Source organism: Crocodylus porosus, unplaced genomic scaffold (genome assembly GCF_001723895.1).
Source record: "Crocodylus porosus isolate Cpor-Errol unplaced genomic scaffold, CroPor_comp1, whole genome shotgun sequence".
Lineage (NCBI taxonomy): Eukaryota > Metazoa > Chordata > Crocodylia > Crocodylidae > Crocodylus > Crocodylus porosus.
Genome location: NW_017728905.1, coordinates 1812097 through 1826416, shown reverse-complemented (window position 1 = coordinate 1826416; position 14320 = coordinate 1812097). Strand labels below are relative to the sequence as shown.

At 44.7% G+C, this 14320-nt stretch overlaps 1 protein-coding gene across 2 annotated transcripts in view; it reads left to right on the top strand.

The window, feature by feature from the left end:
* Positions 1–9866, top strand: part of AP3D1 (adaptor related protein complex 3 delta 1 subunit) — a 73162-nt gene extending 63296 nt beyond the window's left edge. The window contains exons 25-33 of one of the 2 annotated variants that reach the window (XR_002105041.1): positions 1502–1651; positions 2550–2597; positions 3000–3189; positions 4326–4414; positions 5521–5606; positions 6090–6211; positions 7194–7273; positions 7755–8636; positions 8726–9866. Coding sequence is in view for 1 of the 2 variants with exons in the window: in XM_019557043.1 (XP_019412588.1) it covers positions 1502–1651; positions 2550–2597; positions 3000–3189; positions 4326–4414; positions 5521–5606; positions 6090–6211; positions 7194–7273; positions 7755–7850 (861 nt within the window). In the remaining variant the exon portion in view is untranslated. Of the gene's footprint in view, positions 1–1501; positions 1652–2549; positions 2598–2999; positions 3190–4325; positions 4415–5520; positions 5607–6089; positions 6212–7193; positions 7274–7754 lie in introns of both variants that reach the window. The other variant, XM_019557043.1, reaches the window with a different exon arrangement.
* Positions 9867–14320: the final 4454 nt, after the last annotated feature.

The window sequence follows — 14320 nt, the reverse complement described above, 5'->3', positions numbered from 1 at the left end:
TCCCCTGGGGCACTCTAGTGAATGGTTTTTCTCCTGGCTCCCAAAATTCATCCCTTACAATACTTATAGACAGCCACTGAGTTCCCCTTCAGTCGTCTCTTCCGCATGCTGAACAGTTCCAGCTTTCTTAGTCTTTTCCTCATAAGGTTTGTCCTCCAGGCCCTTAATCATTCTTATGGCCTTTCTCTGGAACTTTTCAAGATTCTCCACATCTTCTTTGATGTGTGGCACCCAGAACTGGATGCAGTACTCCAGCTGGGGTCTTGTCAGCACTGAGTAGATGGGAAGTATGACTTTAGCCCTGCTTGCGATGCATCGGCTAATGCATTCCAGTATGCTGTTAGCTATAACTACAGCATCCCACTGGCAGCTCATGTTCATCCTGTGATCAGCCATAACCCCGAGGTCCCTTTCAGTCAAAGCACTGGCCAGGACATCTCCTAACCTACATTCATGTTGCTGATTACTTCTCCCCAGATGAAGCACTCTGCATTTATCCTTATTGAACTGCATCCAGTTCCGCTCCACCCACCTTTCCAGCTTGTCCAGGTGTGCTTGAGTCTGCAGCCTATCCCCAAGCATGACTGCTTTTCCCCATAACTTAGTACCATCCACAGACTTGACAAGAAAGCTTTCCACATAGTTTCATAGTTAGTAGGATAGGAAGGGACCTGAGCAGAGATCATCAAGTCCAATCCCCTGCCATGGCAGGAAAGAGTACTGGGGTCAAATGACCCCAACAAGGTGATTGCCTAGCCTTGTCTTAAAGACACCCCAGGGAGCCAGCACCACTTCTCTTGGAAGTTGGTTCCAGATCCTAGCTGCCCTGACAGTGAAGTAGCGCCTCCTGATGTCTAATCTGAATTTACCTTCTGCCAGCTTGTGACCGTTATTTCTAGTCACTCCTGGTAGTGCTTGGGGAAACGGGGACTCCCCCAATGTCTGCTTGTCCCCTCTGACTAGTTTGTAACAGGCCACTAGATCCCCCCCTCAGCCTTCTCTTGTGGAGGCTGAACAGGTTCAGGTCCCGTAGGCTTTCCTCGTAGGGCCTGCCCTGCTGTCCCCTGATCTAAATCATTGATAAAGATGTTGAACAGCATGGGGCCAAGAACGGAACCCTGCGGGACACCACTAGCCACTTTCCACCACAACAATACAGTCCCGTCCACTAACACTGCCTGGGTTCGACCCCTTAGCCAGTTCCCAACCCACCTGACCGTGAACTCTGCCAGCCCACAGTCCCCTCGGTTTTTTTTATAAGAGCGTAATGGGAGATCATATTGAAGGCTTTTAAAAGAGCGTCTGTTGGGGGTTGCTGTAACTCATGGGTACTTTGTGTGAAGCACCGTGAGCTACAGTAGGGAGCAGCACGTCTCAGCGCCATGCGATTCAGAAGGTCCCTTCCAGTCCTTTGTAGGAAGTTGAAGTATCAGTACTGGGAGAGCTGTCTTAGCGGTAGGTTTTGAGAGAAGATTGCTGACTCATTTCAATTCCATGGTAGAAATCTTCCAAACATAAGAAGAAAAAGCACAAGAAGGAAAAGGAGGAGAAATCCAAGGAAAAAAAGAAGTCCAAGAAAAAGCATCATCACAGTGAGGAGGAGCCAGTGGAGTCGGTACAGAATGGAACACTAGATGATGAGCCACTACCGGTAAGGAATTGTCCAAGACAAGAGATGCTAGAGCTGGTGTGAGATGGGTTTCTGCTGCATACTTTTGAGCAGCTCTTGTACCTTAAGCCTCCGTTCCTTCCAAATTATTTCATACTACAGACTGGGTCTTAAACCTTCCTTGTAACAGCTGCAGAATTTGTTGTAGAACAAATAAGGAGCTTTAACGTTAGGGAAGGATTTAATCTATTGTTAGCTCTCTGAAATGCACTTGAGGTGCCACCAAGTGACCACCTTCTCCACACACCATAGCTTAGCAGCCACTCCTGGGAGCTTCCTAGCCAAAGTTCTTTTTTTTTCAGAAGGTAAAGGGGATCCTCCAGCTGAACAAACATTTGCAGTTTAGGTTAAATGGGAAATGGGTTTTAAAAAAAAAAAAAGACTAAAACATCAGTGTTTGGGGCTCGACAGTTGTACGTGGAAGTGAAATGGCAACTGGGATTGTGCACAGAGTTCGCATTAAGTATTTGAAGCCCTTCTAGAGAGGCTTTGGTGACCTGTTAGGTGAGATGGCTGCTCATCTGAGTAGGGTAGATAGGCTCCCACCTTCTCCTTTAGCCTACTGTTTTATCTCTTACATCCACTTGTTATAAACCGTGCTTGAACTGGTGTAACCTGTGTGTAAGAAATTGGTTTCTTTACTTCTTAAAGGTAAAGAAAGGTCTTTGTGCTGGGCTTTGAGGGTTAACATGTACCATTGAACTCAATAAAATGTACTCTGAGGTCTCAGAGTGAGAAAACATCCCTTGCATTTAAGAGAAGGGCATTTGCTTGCTGCTTCAAGATATGCCTGGGATGAAAGGCAAAGCCCATGTGCTTCATGGAGTTCATTACCCTCCAGCCACATGACTCTTTATGTAATGTCCTTCTTGTTTTTCAGCCTATGTCCAGTTATCACCTTCTTGCTGAGAACCCTTACATTAAAATGGTGAGTAATTAATTAAATTGCTCATATGTCAGTCTGTATGATCTCCCTTCTTGTATTTTCTGTGCGTACTGAAATATTCCCCTATCATAATCTACTAATACTGTACAGAGATTACTTAAGCAGCATTGTAATGGTGTAAGCTATACTAGTGCCAGTCGCTAGAAATTACTAGTCACATACGCATAAGCAGGATCCATTCCCATAGCTTTTTATCTATCACTAAAAGCTTAATTAAATCCACATATAACATCCCAGTGCTTGGTTGTCCTGCTGTGCAACTACGACTAGGAAGCCAATCAACAATATTGAACTGTCTAATGCACTGCTGTTTGAAGCTTGTCATAGTCTCATTGGGTTCTCTGAGTAGTTGTCAATGCCTTCGTGTGACGTCTTCATTTGCAGACATACGATATTCAAGGAAATCTCCAGAACGACAGTCAAGTCACTGTCTCGGTAATCTTTGAGAACAAGAGTACCAGCTTCGTGAAGAGCATGGAGTTAAACGTCCTGGACTCTCTCAACACTAAAATGATCCGGCCAGAAGGGTCATCAGTCCATGATGGGATACCTGTGCCCTTCCAGCTGCCCCCTGGTATGGTCAATGGACAGCTGCAGTGGTGTGTGGGTCACAATGTGTGTCTAACTCCACATTGTAGAGGAAACTAAGTTGTTTGCTATTTGCAAAACTTGGATTTGTCCTGATTGTGTGAGAATGTTGCCTAGTTTGCAGTCTCTCTAGACTCTTATATGAGTGATTGGAGATCTAGCCCTCCTTCAGGAACCATAATTATTTAGAGATGTTTTTCATGTTGGCATAGTAAAGTAGTAGCTAACAGTAGGACTGGGAATTGGGCTATCAGGATTTCTTCCCCGTTCTGCCACAGGTTGAGAAACACTGAAATTGCAGTCACCAGTGCTGCCAACTTCAAGCATGCAAAAAACATGAGACTGGCTTAATAATTAGGAGGGCTTAAATTATTCCTTATTCACCTTCTGTTTTCTAAATGTCTAGCATGCACTCTGGCTGGGGAGAAAAGTTTGAAAATAAGAAACAGATAGTGATAACATGTAATGAAAAGCAGATTTCCACCTGACTATTAAAATCCAGGAGTTGAGTCCTTTAAACACCGAATATTACAAGACACTAATTGTTACAGTTAGGGGCACTGAGTTACTTCACTGTTTTACCACGTTTTTTCATTTTTAAATTGAGGCTGATACCGACATGTACCTCAAAGGAGTGTTTTAAGGCTTAGTGACTTCACTGTACTTTGAAATGCCTGGATGGGTACACTGTTGAAGAACAATTGGTGATACTATTTTGAAGAAATCTGGTACATGCCCATGAATGTTAACAGCAAATCATTACAAGTGGGAAAACTCTTGAATGTTATGTAAAGCTCTTTCGCTGCAGAACCGTTTACATCTGTTGAAGTAAAAGTGATTTAAATACATCTCCACTTAATGTATGCTCTTAGTTGGCTCTAAGTTGTGGTTTTCAAAGAGGCCTGGGAGTCACGTGCCCAAATCTTACAGTGGGAGTTGGGCACATGGCTCCTTTGAACCTTCCAGGCCTAATCTAGTTCCAAACATAAATGAGAGAGAAGCTTATTTCCTGCTTCAGCACCACTGCACATTGCCCATGGTCAAAATGTGTTTGAGTCTCATAATCAGATATGAAGCCTTTCTTCATGACCTTACTCCCACTCTCTCCTTTCTCCATGCTAGGAATCTCTAATGAAGCCCAGTTTGTGTTTACTCTTCAGAGCATTGTTATGGCTCAGAAGCTAAAAGGAACACTGTCCTTTATAGTCAAAGTAAGTGCAGTTTTGAACTCTGGTCTTGCCTTCCTTTGGGACTGCATAAGGCAGCTTGACTTGGGGAGAAGGCACTGCTTTGGAGCTTCTCTGAGACATCATTTCATCTCTGCTAATCAGCCCGTTCTGCAACATGAGAAGTATTTTACATGACATCTTGTGCAATGAGCATGTCCAAAGGGGTCACTCCATCAGTATGTGGCAGATGTTTCAGATTCCATTGCTCTTTATCTGTTTAAGGATCACTTTGGGGAGACTTCTGCCTGGGAAGGTGGGGAGGTCATCTACGATGTTGTTGCCCAGCCGGCTGGAACGAAAAACAGTGCAGAGGCTGTTCCTTTTGACCCCAGCCCATCTGATGATCTATTCACTACCGCTCTATAGACTCCCTGTTTCTGGAAAATGGCAATAGGAGTTGGATGTTATTAATGCAGGATAAAAGCTGAGAGCAAGATGGGGCCATTTAATAGGGACCAAGGTCTGGTTTTCAAAATATGCTGGTTTCTAGTGTTGTTTAAATTGTCTAAACATGAAATTTTCTGAACATAAAGCCACAACCTGAGCTGCAAGTAAATATCTGGCTTGGAGGGGGCCATTGTCATCTCAGCTGTTTTTCATTTTTGATCAGTTTTATAGCAAACATGTTCCTAGGAAAGACCCAGGAATTGTTAATTTACTTCAAGCTACTTCTCAAGTACAAGCTTGATGCAATGAGATGTAATACTCCATCTTGGAAGATAACAAGACAAATTCACTCTGCTCAGGACTTGCTTTAACCGGACACAGGTTTAAAACTTGGTCAAAACTATCTGGCTACTTCATTTGTAAAATATGTCCCTTAACCCCTCTCTGTGTGCATGTCCCAAAAAATGCCAGCTCATCCCTAATGCCAAGGTGGCCCATTATCCAAATGCCCAATACTCAAATATGGCAGGTACTCTGCTACTCTCCTTCCTCAGAACCAGATCTTTAGGTCCATTAAATGGAATGCTTAGACTGAGAGTCAGTGGACTTTCGACCACGTCTCTGTTTGGTAGATTGGGGTGGGGGCCTCCTCTTGCTGCCTCTGGGCTCCCATTCATCTCCTCTCCTTTGACCTGTTGCAGAATGATGAAGGTTCAACCCATGAAAAACTAGATTTCAAATTGCACTTCAGTTGCGCTTCATACTTGATCACGACGCCTTGCTATAGGTAAGTGCCACCTAAGGGGGCTCGCTGCCTTATCTGTGCCTCACAGCATTGATGTCTTTGCCACCCACATGAAGCTGAGCTTTGGCTGTGGGCTGCCTTTGCAGGATGTGCAGCATGTTTCTGACTTTTCCAGCTGATTGCTTCTGTCTGCAGTTTTTCTGTTCTGTGAAGGAACCGTGACCTACTTATTAAAATGTCTGTCCCTCATTTCCAATTACCTCTGAAACCAACTTGAACAGTGGTGCATATGATGGGCTAGCAGAGGTCGATGAGGAATCCGCAATTTTTTTTTTCTGTTACGGAGATCGGAGATACCGTGGTACAGTCTGGAGTGCCTCTTCTAAGCTTCAGTGTCCCACTAAATTTTTAACAGCACCCAGGCTGCTGTGTCATTTAGATTCGTTAAAGCCTGCATGGTGTTGTCAAGGCCAAGATCAGCCCGAGTTCATAGCCAACGGTTTATTCTCCTTCATGTTTTCACAGCGATGCTTTTGCCAAGCTGCTGGAATCTGGGGATCTGCACATGAATTCTATAAAAGTAGATGGAATTAGCATTTCTTTCCAACATCTACTGGCAAAGATTTGTTTTCACCACCATTTTTCAGGTAAGTTCCCAGTGTAAATCTGTCTGCAAGCACTAATGTGTAGTAGAATTAGTCTACTGTTCATTAATGTCACTAAAAGACTGTGCATCGGCGCTATTGTACAGTAATGCCAGTTACTGTGCATTGAGTTAATACCCATTATTACAGGTACTAAGTTTAATGCACAGTAAGAAGAGCTCATTAATGCATGTGTAGACATGCCCAGAGAGTAACTCGGCTCAGGGAATGGAAGTACTCTTAGCTTGTGATCACAGATCAAATGTAGTCCGTATGAAATTGGATATGGGTGGAAGTTGTCTTGGCTGAGTTTTGGAATGGCAAGGTGTCCCCATCAAAGCCCAAGACCACCCCAAATGAGCACCCATAAGGATCCCAATAGATCAATGGTTACTTTTTTTTGGTGGGACATGTTGGCAGGTGCTACAAGGGCAACTTGCATTGCTGTTGGCTGTCACTGCTGTTTACAGCAGTTGCTTCAGTCTTTGGTGCTTTCATTCTAACCCTTCACCAGTACTACATTTAATTACTGGGGGTGGGGAGGAGAGTTGGTACTTTAACTTGGAAGTGCTGGCAATTCTCAGGCAAAGACGTGGACTGCATTTTCTCCAGACTATACGGGATGGGTGAGTTGAAATGACTTTTAGAGGGCTTTTCTTGGCTTTTTAGGATGGCCTGTGTTTAATTTTCAGGACAAATAATTGTTTCCTCACAAATAATTCTTGCAACAAAGGAGGCTTTGCAGTTTTGTGAGAAGGCAATTTGTGAATTAATTTCAGTGTCGCAACATCATTACACCCATTTGAAAAAGCAAATAGGTAGGAAAGGCATCCAGACCACATCACTCCTCTCTCCTGACTGTAATGATGCACTGGCCAGTCACCATTAACAGCATGGTCCTAGACTGTACTAATATACTTCAGTGGAAGCAAATAGTGGTAGAAAAGGCTTTTGGATAAAAACGACTTCTTTTTTTTTTTTGTAGTTGTGGAACGAGTTGATTCTTGTGCATCAATGTACAGTCGTTCTATTCAAGGTCATCATGTTTGCCTACTGGTAAAAAAGGTAAGTTCTGAAAAGGGATAGTCAGGTAGAGACTAACTTAATCTGTACCCTTTTTGAGGGAAAGGTCGTAAGATGCTTAGGAACTGGGAATGTTTTATGGTGAGTTTTCTAGATGGCTTCTGCCAGCCCAGCTACCTGGTGGCCCTCCTGAATGCCTAGATCTGGGCTGCCACGGATGAACCTCAATTCATGTTGCCCAGGGGTTCAGAATTGGTAGATGTACTAGAGCACTGTGAGCTAAACACGACCATATTGCCCAGTCTGCACCAAAGGAGAAGAGCAGGGTTCATGGCCACTGTCCTGATCGGGCTTCTCCTTTGCTGCTTTGTCTAAGGGACTGTGCAGGCAACTGAAACTGTCGTAGTTGCAGTCCCTGGCGGCAGAGCAAACCTTGGGTATGCTGCGGCCACCGTTGACTGTTGGGTGTAGAACCGGGTTGTGATCGAGGAGGAGCTAACAGCCTCGCCTTTCTGTTTTCAAGGGAGAGAATTCTGTCTCTGTAGATGGAAAGTGTAATGAGCCCACCCTGCTTAGCAACTTGTTGGACGAGATGAAAGAGACGTTGTCGATGTGCTGAATATCCCTCATAAATACTGCAGTGACGAGAGATGCACTTAAAACCACATCAAGACAAACCAGATCCAAGTGTTAAGTTTCTCCCTCGTACGCATGTACTATCCTGGGCACGTGCTTTTCAGTTAACTCCACCATTGTTTGCAGTTTAGACATTTTAAGGCTGTCTGTTTACTTTTTTTTATTTCAAATTTTTACCAGTTGTGGTGTTAACCCTTTCCAGTCCAGAGAGATCCTGACGCATTTCATGGGGGGCATATTTATTCCGCAAGTCATGGTGATCCAATATGCCCTGCCCCCTGTGTGGGATGGTGGAGTGAAGCAGAGTTTTATCAGCAGTATCATCTGGTGATTGCACTTGTTACCAAGGGAGGTGGCCTTGGCCTGTTGGGGGAACTTGTTCTCAGCTCCACTGTACTGGAGATGATGTGCTTCTGGCAGAGGCTGATGTGTGACATGGAAGCCTACCTTTTGAATCTCAAATTCAGTTGTTCCAGAATATCTACATTGTTGATCTCTTAAGAGTTAATCCACGAGCCTGGTAAGAGTTGGGATGTTACTGAATTTCTGCTTGTGACAGCTGCCTTGGGCCTTAAACCTTCAGTTATTGCCAATTGAAAGGATAGAGGATGAACATATACAGCATATCAAGCACAGGCTGAAAAGCGGTACTGCTCAGTCCTCACTGCTCTCGTTGGTCCCCACAACGAGGCCTGTTAAGCCTCTCCCCTTCAAGTGATCTCTGCTGATGTGTTTTGTAAAGTCCACTGAGATTTCACATTCCTAAAAAGTTAGAATGTAGCAAAGAAACTGGAAATCCAAAGGTCTTTTGCTCCTGTTTTTTTTTTTAATTTTATTTAATTTAATTCTTTTTTTTAGTAATTTGGTTCTCCAGATGAGGTTGACCACTACCAGCTTGGAGAAGTATGCCCCTGAAATACTTCCTGTTCTGAAACATTTGCCCTTACCCCGGCTCTTGTGGTGAGGTTTGTCATCCCAGAAGCATTCTGGTGGGCCTGCCTTCCTGATGGTGGATTCAGCTTTAGACATGTGCTGACAGCATAATTGGGCCATCGTATTAAAATGGCACCTGCCCAGTTGGGAGAGGGAAGACCAGGGCTGGCCAGTGACAAGTTGACTCTGCTCTGTGCTTTTTGTTAACTAATACCTGGAATCATTGATTTGGAAAGGGACAGCCTTCAATCTGTGTAAAACAGATGAGCAAAATAGACGTAAGTGGCATTTTTTCCCCACACTATCTGCCTCTCCTAAAGTTTTCTTTAAAATTTGTGTTGCTCTATACCCAACAAGATAGCAGCCTGTTAGATGACTGTTGCTTGGAGTTGAGGTGAGAATTGCCAGTGGCTCCAAAAAGCAGGGGAGAGAATTGAAATGTCTGTAACTTTTTGACGATCACACTGCTTCAGCAGGAGTCCTTATTGCACAGTAGACTTCTACAGAAAACCCTACCTGTATGGGACAGGGATCTTTATCCTTTGGGTTAATTTAATGTACTATGTTAAACATAGATTGTGCTCTTTATACTTTACCCCATACTAGGTTGGTTTTTAAAGGCTCTGCTATGGTTTTATTGTGAGGACCTGCATCCTGTTCTGTCTGTGCTTGAGTACGGCAGGAACCCCTTTGCAGCAGGCTCCTCTGCTGGTGAAGTGGTAGTGTCTGGTATTGGTCAGCCTCCCTTGGTTAGCCAGTTCATGTATTAGAAACTGGACATATAAAATTGTCTTAAAGGATAATGTTCCTTAATTAGTGGGGTTTTTTTAAAAACAAAATTCATGGATGAAAATTGTCACTTTAGCATGTAGTCTCTTCTCTTACAGAATCCTGTGCGGTGATTCTAGAATTTTGAAACTGTATGATGTGTTATATTAAAAGAAATTTATTTGCTATCAACATTCCCTTACAAAGAAAAGAAAAACATACCACAAGCTGCTGTAACGATTTTGTGTCAAGATGATCCAATAAAATTTCAAAAAAGTTCATTTTGATTATTATAACACCTTCCTATTCCTACTGCCTTTTATTAAGAGGGAAACCCAACTGTGGGGCCAAACTCTACTCAATGCAATTTTGCACAACATCAAAGTGCAGGCAACTGTGGGATGGAGCCTGTAGTTCCATAGGCTGCCTGAGGGCTTAGCACAGGAAAGTACAAATGAGCTCTCAACCTAAAATGGCAAAGGGCAAAAGTTCATGAAGGCACAGTGTAAGCGCTCCAAGACCAGAACTGATACTCCCCACTTGCAGATAAAGTGGGGCAAGACACCCAAGTGGTTTTTAAGACCTGGAACTTGCTGAGTTTCTGAAGTAGAGTATCCAACATGGCTTCCTGCAAGAGCTGAAGACGGGATTGACCCAGGAATACCTCCCAGTTCTACCTTTCTAATGCATATTAACAAGCGATACTTGTCAGCTCTCTTGATGGGTAGCAAGGGCTCTGAAAGCTGTGAAGACAGTATACAGAAAGGAGTCCTCTGGTGTGAAGGCTTGAATTTATACGATTAATGCCTCTTGAATTAACCCATATTTATTGCCTGATTTAACAGCAACCGAAGTTCCTTTCCATACCAATCTTTGATGACCACAAGAGGTCAGGACATCCATTCTAGGTCCCTTTGCTAAAAGACAGTATTGTGAATGGTTCCTTCAACCCAAACAGTGCAGGGAAAAGAAATTTTTCAGCTGGCCTAAGTGAAAACTGTATTTTCACTCCTGTTTTAAAGCTTATAGGTGTCTTTCTGTGTGCTCTTTTTGGAACTGGAAGATGTGTGTGTTGTCAGAAAACCCTACCACTGCACAACAGTCCTGTAGCCCAAAACTGCCTGCTTTTGTGGGGACCCTTCATATCTGACCACATGCAAACTATGTTAAAGGAACATTGATTTTTTTTGTATTGCCATCTCAATCACTCAGAAGTTGGGAAAGCTGAAAGTGTTAGCCTGACAATTCAGGCTCCTTTTGTGTACATATGATTGTCTAATTACACGGTCCCATTTAATGCATAGAATAAATGGTACTGAGTAATGAACAGCTGTTCGATATTTTGTCTCTGTTCATTGTATGTCTGATTTATGGCACCACATTCAAACTGTTCTGAAGACAGAGTTAATTATGGTCTTTCATACATTTTCTCTGCTGCTCATCAATAAAAGTTTCGGTTGCAGCCTCACAAACATTGATTTTTTTTTATATTCACACCACCCCTGGACAGGGAGGAGATAGTGTCACTCCTGCAGGTGAGAACTTTAGGCACAGGTGAGGGTTGTGTCCTCTAATTTTCAGTGCCCACTAGACACTTAGCACTGGGCATTTTCTGAGTATGTGGCATCATGTAGCACTTTTGCATGTTGAAACCATATCTGCAAGCCAGCAGCCAAGGTCTTGAGTCAGGCACTGAGAACCAGAAGAAACCATTAGTGTCCATCCTTGAAAATCCCAAGTAATTTGCCCAGCAACACATTAGGAGCCTTGGGTAGGGACAGAATAATCTGTTCTCCACAGCAGTATTCACGTGTCTTGGGCATGAAGTTTTTCCTTGCAATCCCCTGCCTCATTCACTCCGCACCTCATTTGTGCAGTGAATGGGCTATGGGACTTAATGAAGAGTGTTGTCTAAATGCTAGTGTCCTTTTTAGGTACCCCTGTAGGACTGGACTGATGCCTAGTAATAGATTATAGTCACATATTGACACCCACCTGGCCATTAGATCCACTGTTTGGACCTTAGCTAACAGTGGGAACAAACTGCATTAAGTGAACGAACAGGGAACTTGGGATAGATGACTCATGACACTAACCCTGTGTGCCCACAATTATTCCATGGTTAAAAAAACAACCCTGAGGCAACTTAATCCCATTTCATTTAGGGTAAACTGAGTTTAGCATTTCCTACTGGGGGGGGGCAGAGGCAAGAATAGCATGGTCTGTGGTAAGTCACCACTGTTAACTATCTTTGTTTGCATAGTTTGTCCACACCCAGAGGAGCCGGTGGCAGAAGCAGGATGTCATCAATGAAAACCAACCCTAGAGAGAGAGAAGGCAACTAAAAATGGTATGAAAACTGGAAATGTCAAAAAGACTTAATAGGCAGAGCTATCAGCCTTGCTTCTGGAGCCCATCATTGGCTCTGCTGAACTTTTGTTCCCCCTTCATACGTCTTGCAGTTCATTCCTGTTTTAATGCATCAGTCTTACCCCGGCACCAGTAATTTTATAGTCCGTTCTGGTGCCCAGTGACTTTAAATGTTGGTCTCACTGTGTAAATCCAACAGGGTAAGGCTAACACTAGGGAATTCTGTGTATAGAAATGGCTGTGGAGACCAAAGATATGGTAAGAAATGCATATAGTGATTTAAGACTTGAGGACAGAACCTGAGTAGCGCCCTAACGGGTAAAAAGAAATGGTAATGTGTCCATGAGATGCATCTGTGAAGACTGTGTTGTACTTGGGTGCCTGCTTCATGTTTTAGTCAGCTGAAAACTTGCTGTCTGGGCAAGCAGACAATCATTTCCTTCCCAAACATCTCTTTACCTAGGTATTTAATTTTACTGGACACCAGGCTCTGTGCATGTAATAGAAAAGTGGCTCAGCAGTCAATTTTTCTTTCTGGGAGACTCCTGTCCATGTGCTGTTCTTCAGTGCTGTTCTCGAGCATGGTGTGCCAGGTCTCAGACATGGTGGCATTTATCCCTTGGAGACAGAGAAAACACAACAGCGCATGAACATTTTTTACTGTCCTGAAACGGATGAGCATTGTGTGAGCTGCTGCGTTTGGGGAATGGAGCTGCTGCAACCTCTGTGAACTCAAAGGAGCTTGGTGTGGGCTGGAAATTAAACAGCCTTTGAAGCAAAGAGCTGGACCCAGCTGTTCTGCATTAAAACCCCAGCTGGGAGAAGTGTGTTGTATTTACATGTGCTTCTTGTAGTAGCAAAGGGAAGCACCAAACAACTGGAGCCTTTGTAATTGCTATGCAGATAGGGCACATCTCTTTACTGTGGTTTCAGTTTGGGGATGAAAGAGCAAAGGAAACAGATCATAGTTCACAAAAATGTGCCTTAGGTCAGAAGTGAAGAGTCTGGCCAGGCATCCTAACTTCTAGGAAGCATTTGTCCACAAAGAAGTATGATTTCCAGCTGTGGCAAAGCTAGGACTGGGGCAGCAAAGCAGCATGGCACATGCCTGCCCCATGCCTGCCCCTGGCATCTGTCCCTTGATTAATGAAGCAGCAATCCTCTCCTTTTCCCTTGTTGACAAAAGCTAAAAATAGCATGTGCAACCCTGATGTGAGGGTGGGCAGAAGGCACAAGCCTTCTGCCGCCTACATTGGTTCATTGGTTTAAACTAGGCTCGTTGGGGGAAGATGAAGACGAGGGAGGAGGAAGCCTTGGACCGCTAAACCAAGCAGCACTCGCAAGTACAGCCCAGCCTAGACCGACGAGCAGAACATATTCACAGGTAAGCAACGGGCCAGGGCAATGCTGAGAGTAGGGGGCCAGTGCACACATCCACAGGAGGCCTCAAATGCCTCTGCACAAATGCTCGTAGTATGGGAAACAAGCTGACACCAACCCAGACATAGTGGGGCTCACTGAAATGTGGTGGGACCCAACGCATGACTGGGTGGTGAATATCAAGGGCTATAGGCTGTGCAGGAGGGACAGGACAGGGAGGAAAGGCGGAGGTGTGGCGCTCTACATTAAGGAGGAATACACATCCTCACCAGGTAGCACAGAGTCAGAGGAGGGGCACATGGAAGTGCCCTGGGTTAGGATGCAAGGCAGTCAAGGGGAAAGAGACTTAACTGGGGGGGTCTACTACAGACCTCCCAACCAAGGGGAAGAGCTCGACCAGGAATTCTTAAGTCAGCTCACGGAGGTAGTTAGGTCAAAGGACGTGGTCATCATGGGTGGCCTGAACTTTCCAGACTTCTGCTGGGAAGAGCAGTCAGCCGGGTCTGAACGCTCACGTAGGTTCCTAGCCAGAGTGCAGGAGCTCCATCTAACCCAGGAGGTGCACAGTCCCACCAGGACCTGGTGCTGGCCGCAGCAGATGACCCAGGGAAGGGGCTGTGGGTGCTCGACCACCTGGGTGACAGCGATCATCGCCTGCTGGAATTCACCATCCAGCGCAAGGTGGCAAAGGTGTGCAGCAAGGCAGCAGCCCTATTTAATGACTTCTTTGCCTCCATTTTCCTGAGTAGGAACCAGATCCGTCCCCCTCAGGCCCCAGGGGAGGCACACCTAGCCCAAGGGTTAGTGAGGAACTAGTTAGAGAACTTGTGGAGAGACTGGATGTATTCAAATCAGCTGGTCCGGACGATCTCCGCCCCCGAGTACTGAGGGAATTAGCTGCGGTCATTGCAGGACCCCTGGCACGGCTGTACGAGCACTCGTGGTGCTCTGGTGTGGTGCCAGAGGACTGGAAGAGGGCCAATGTGGTTCCCATCTTCAAAA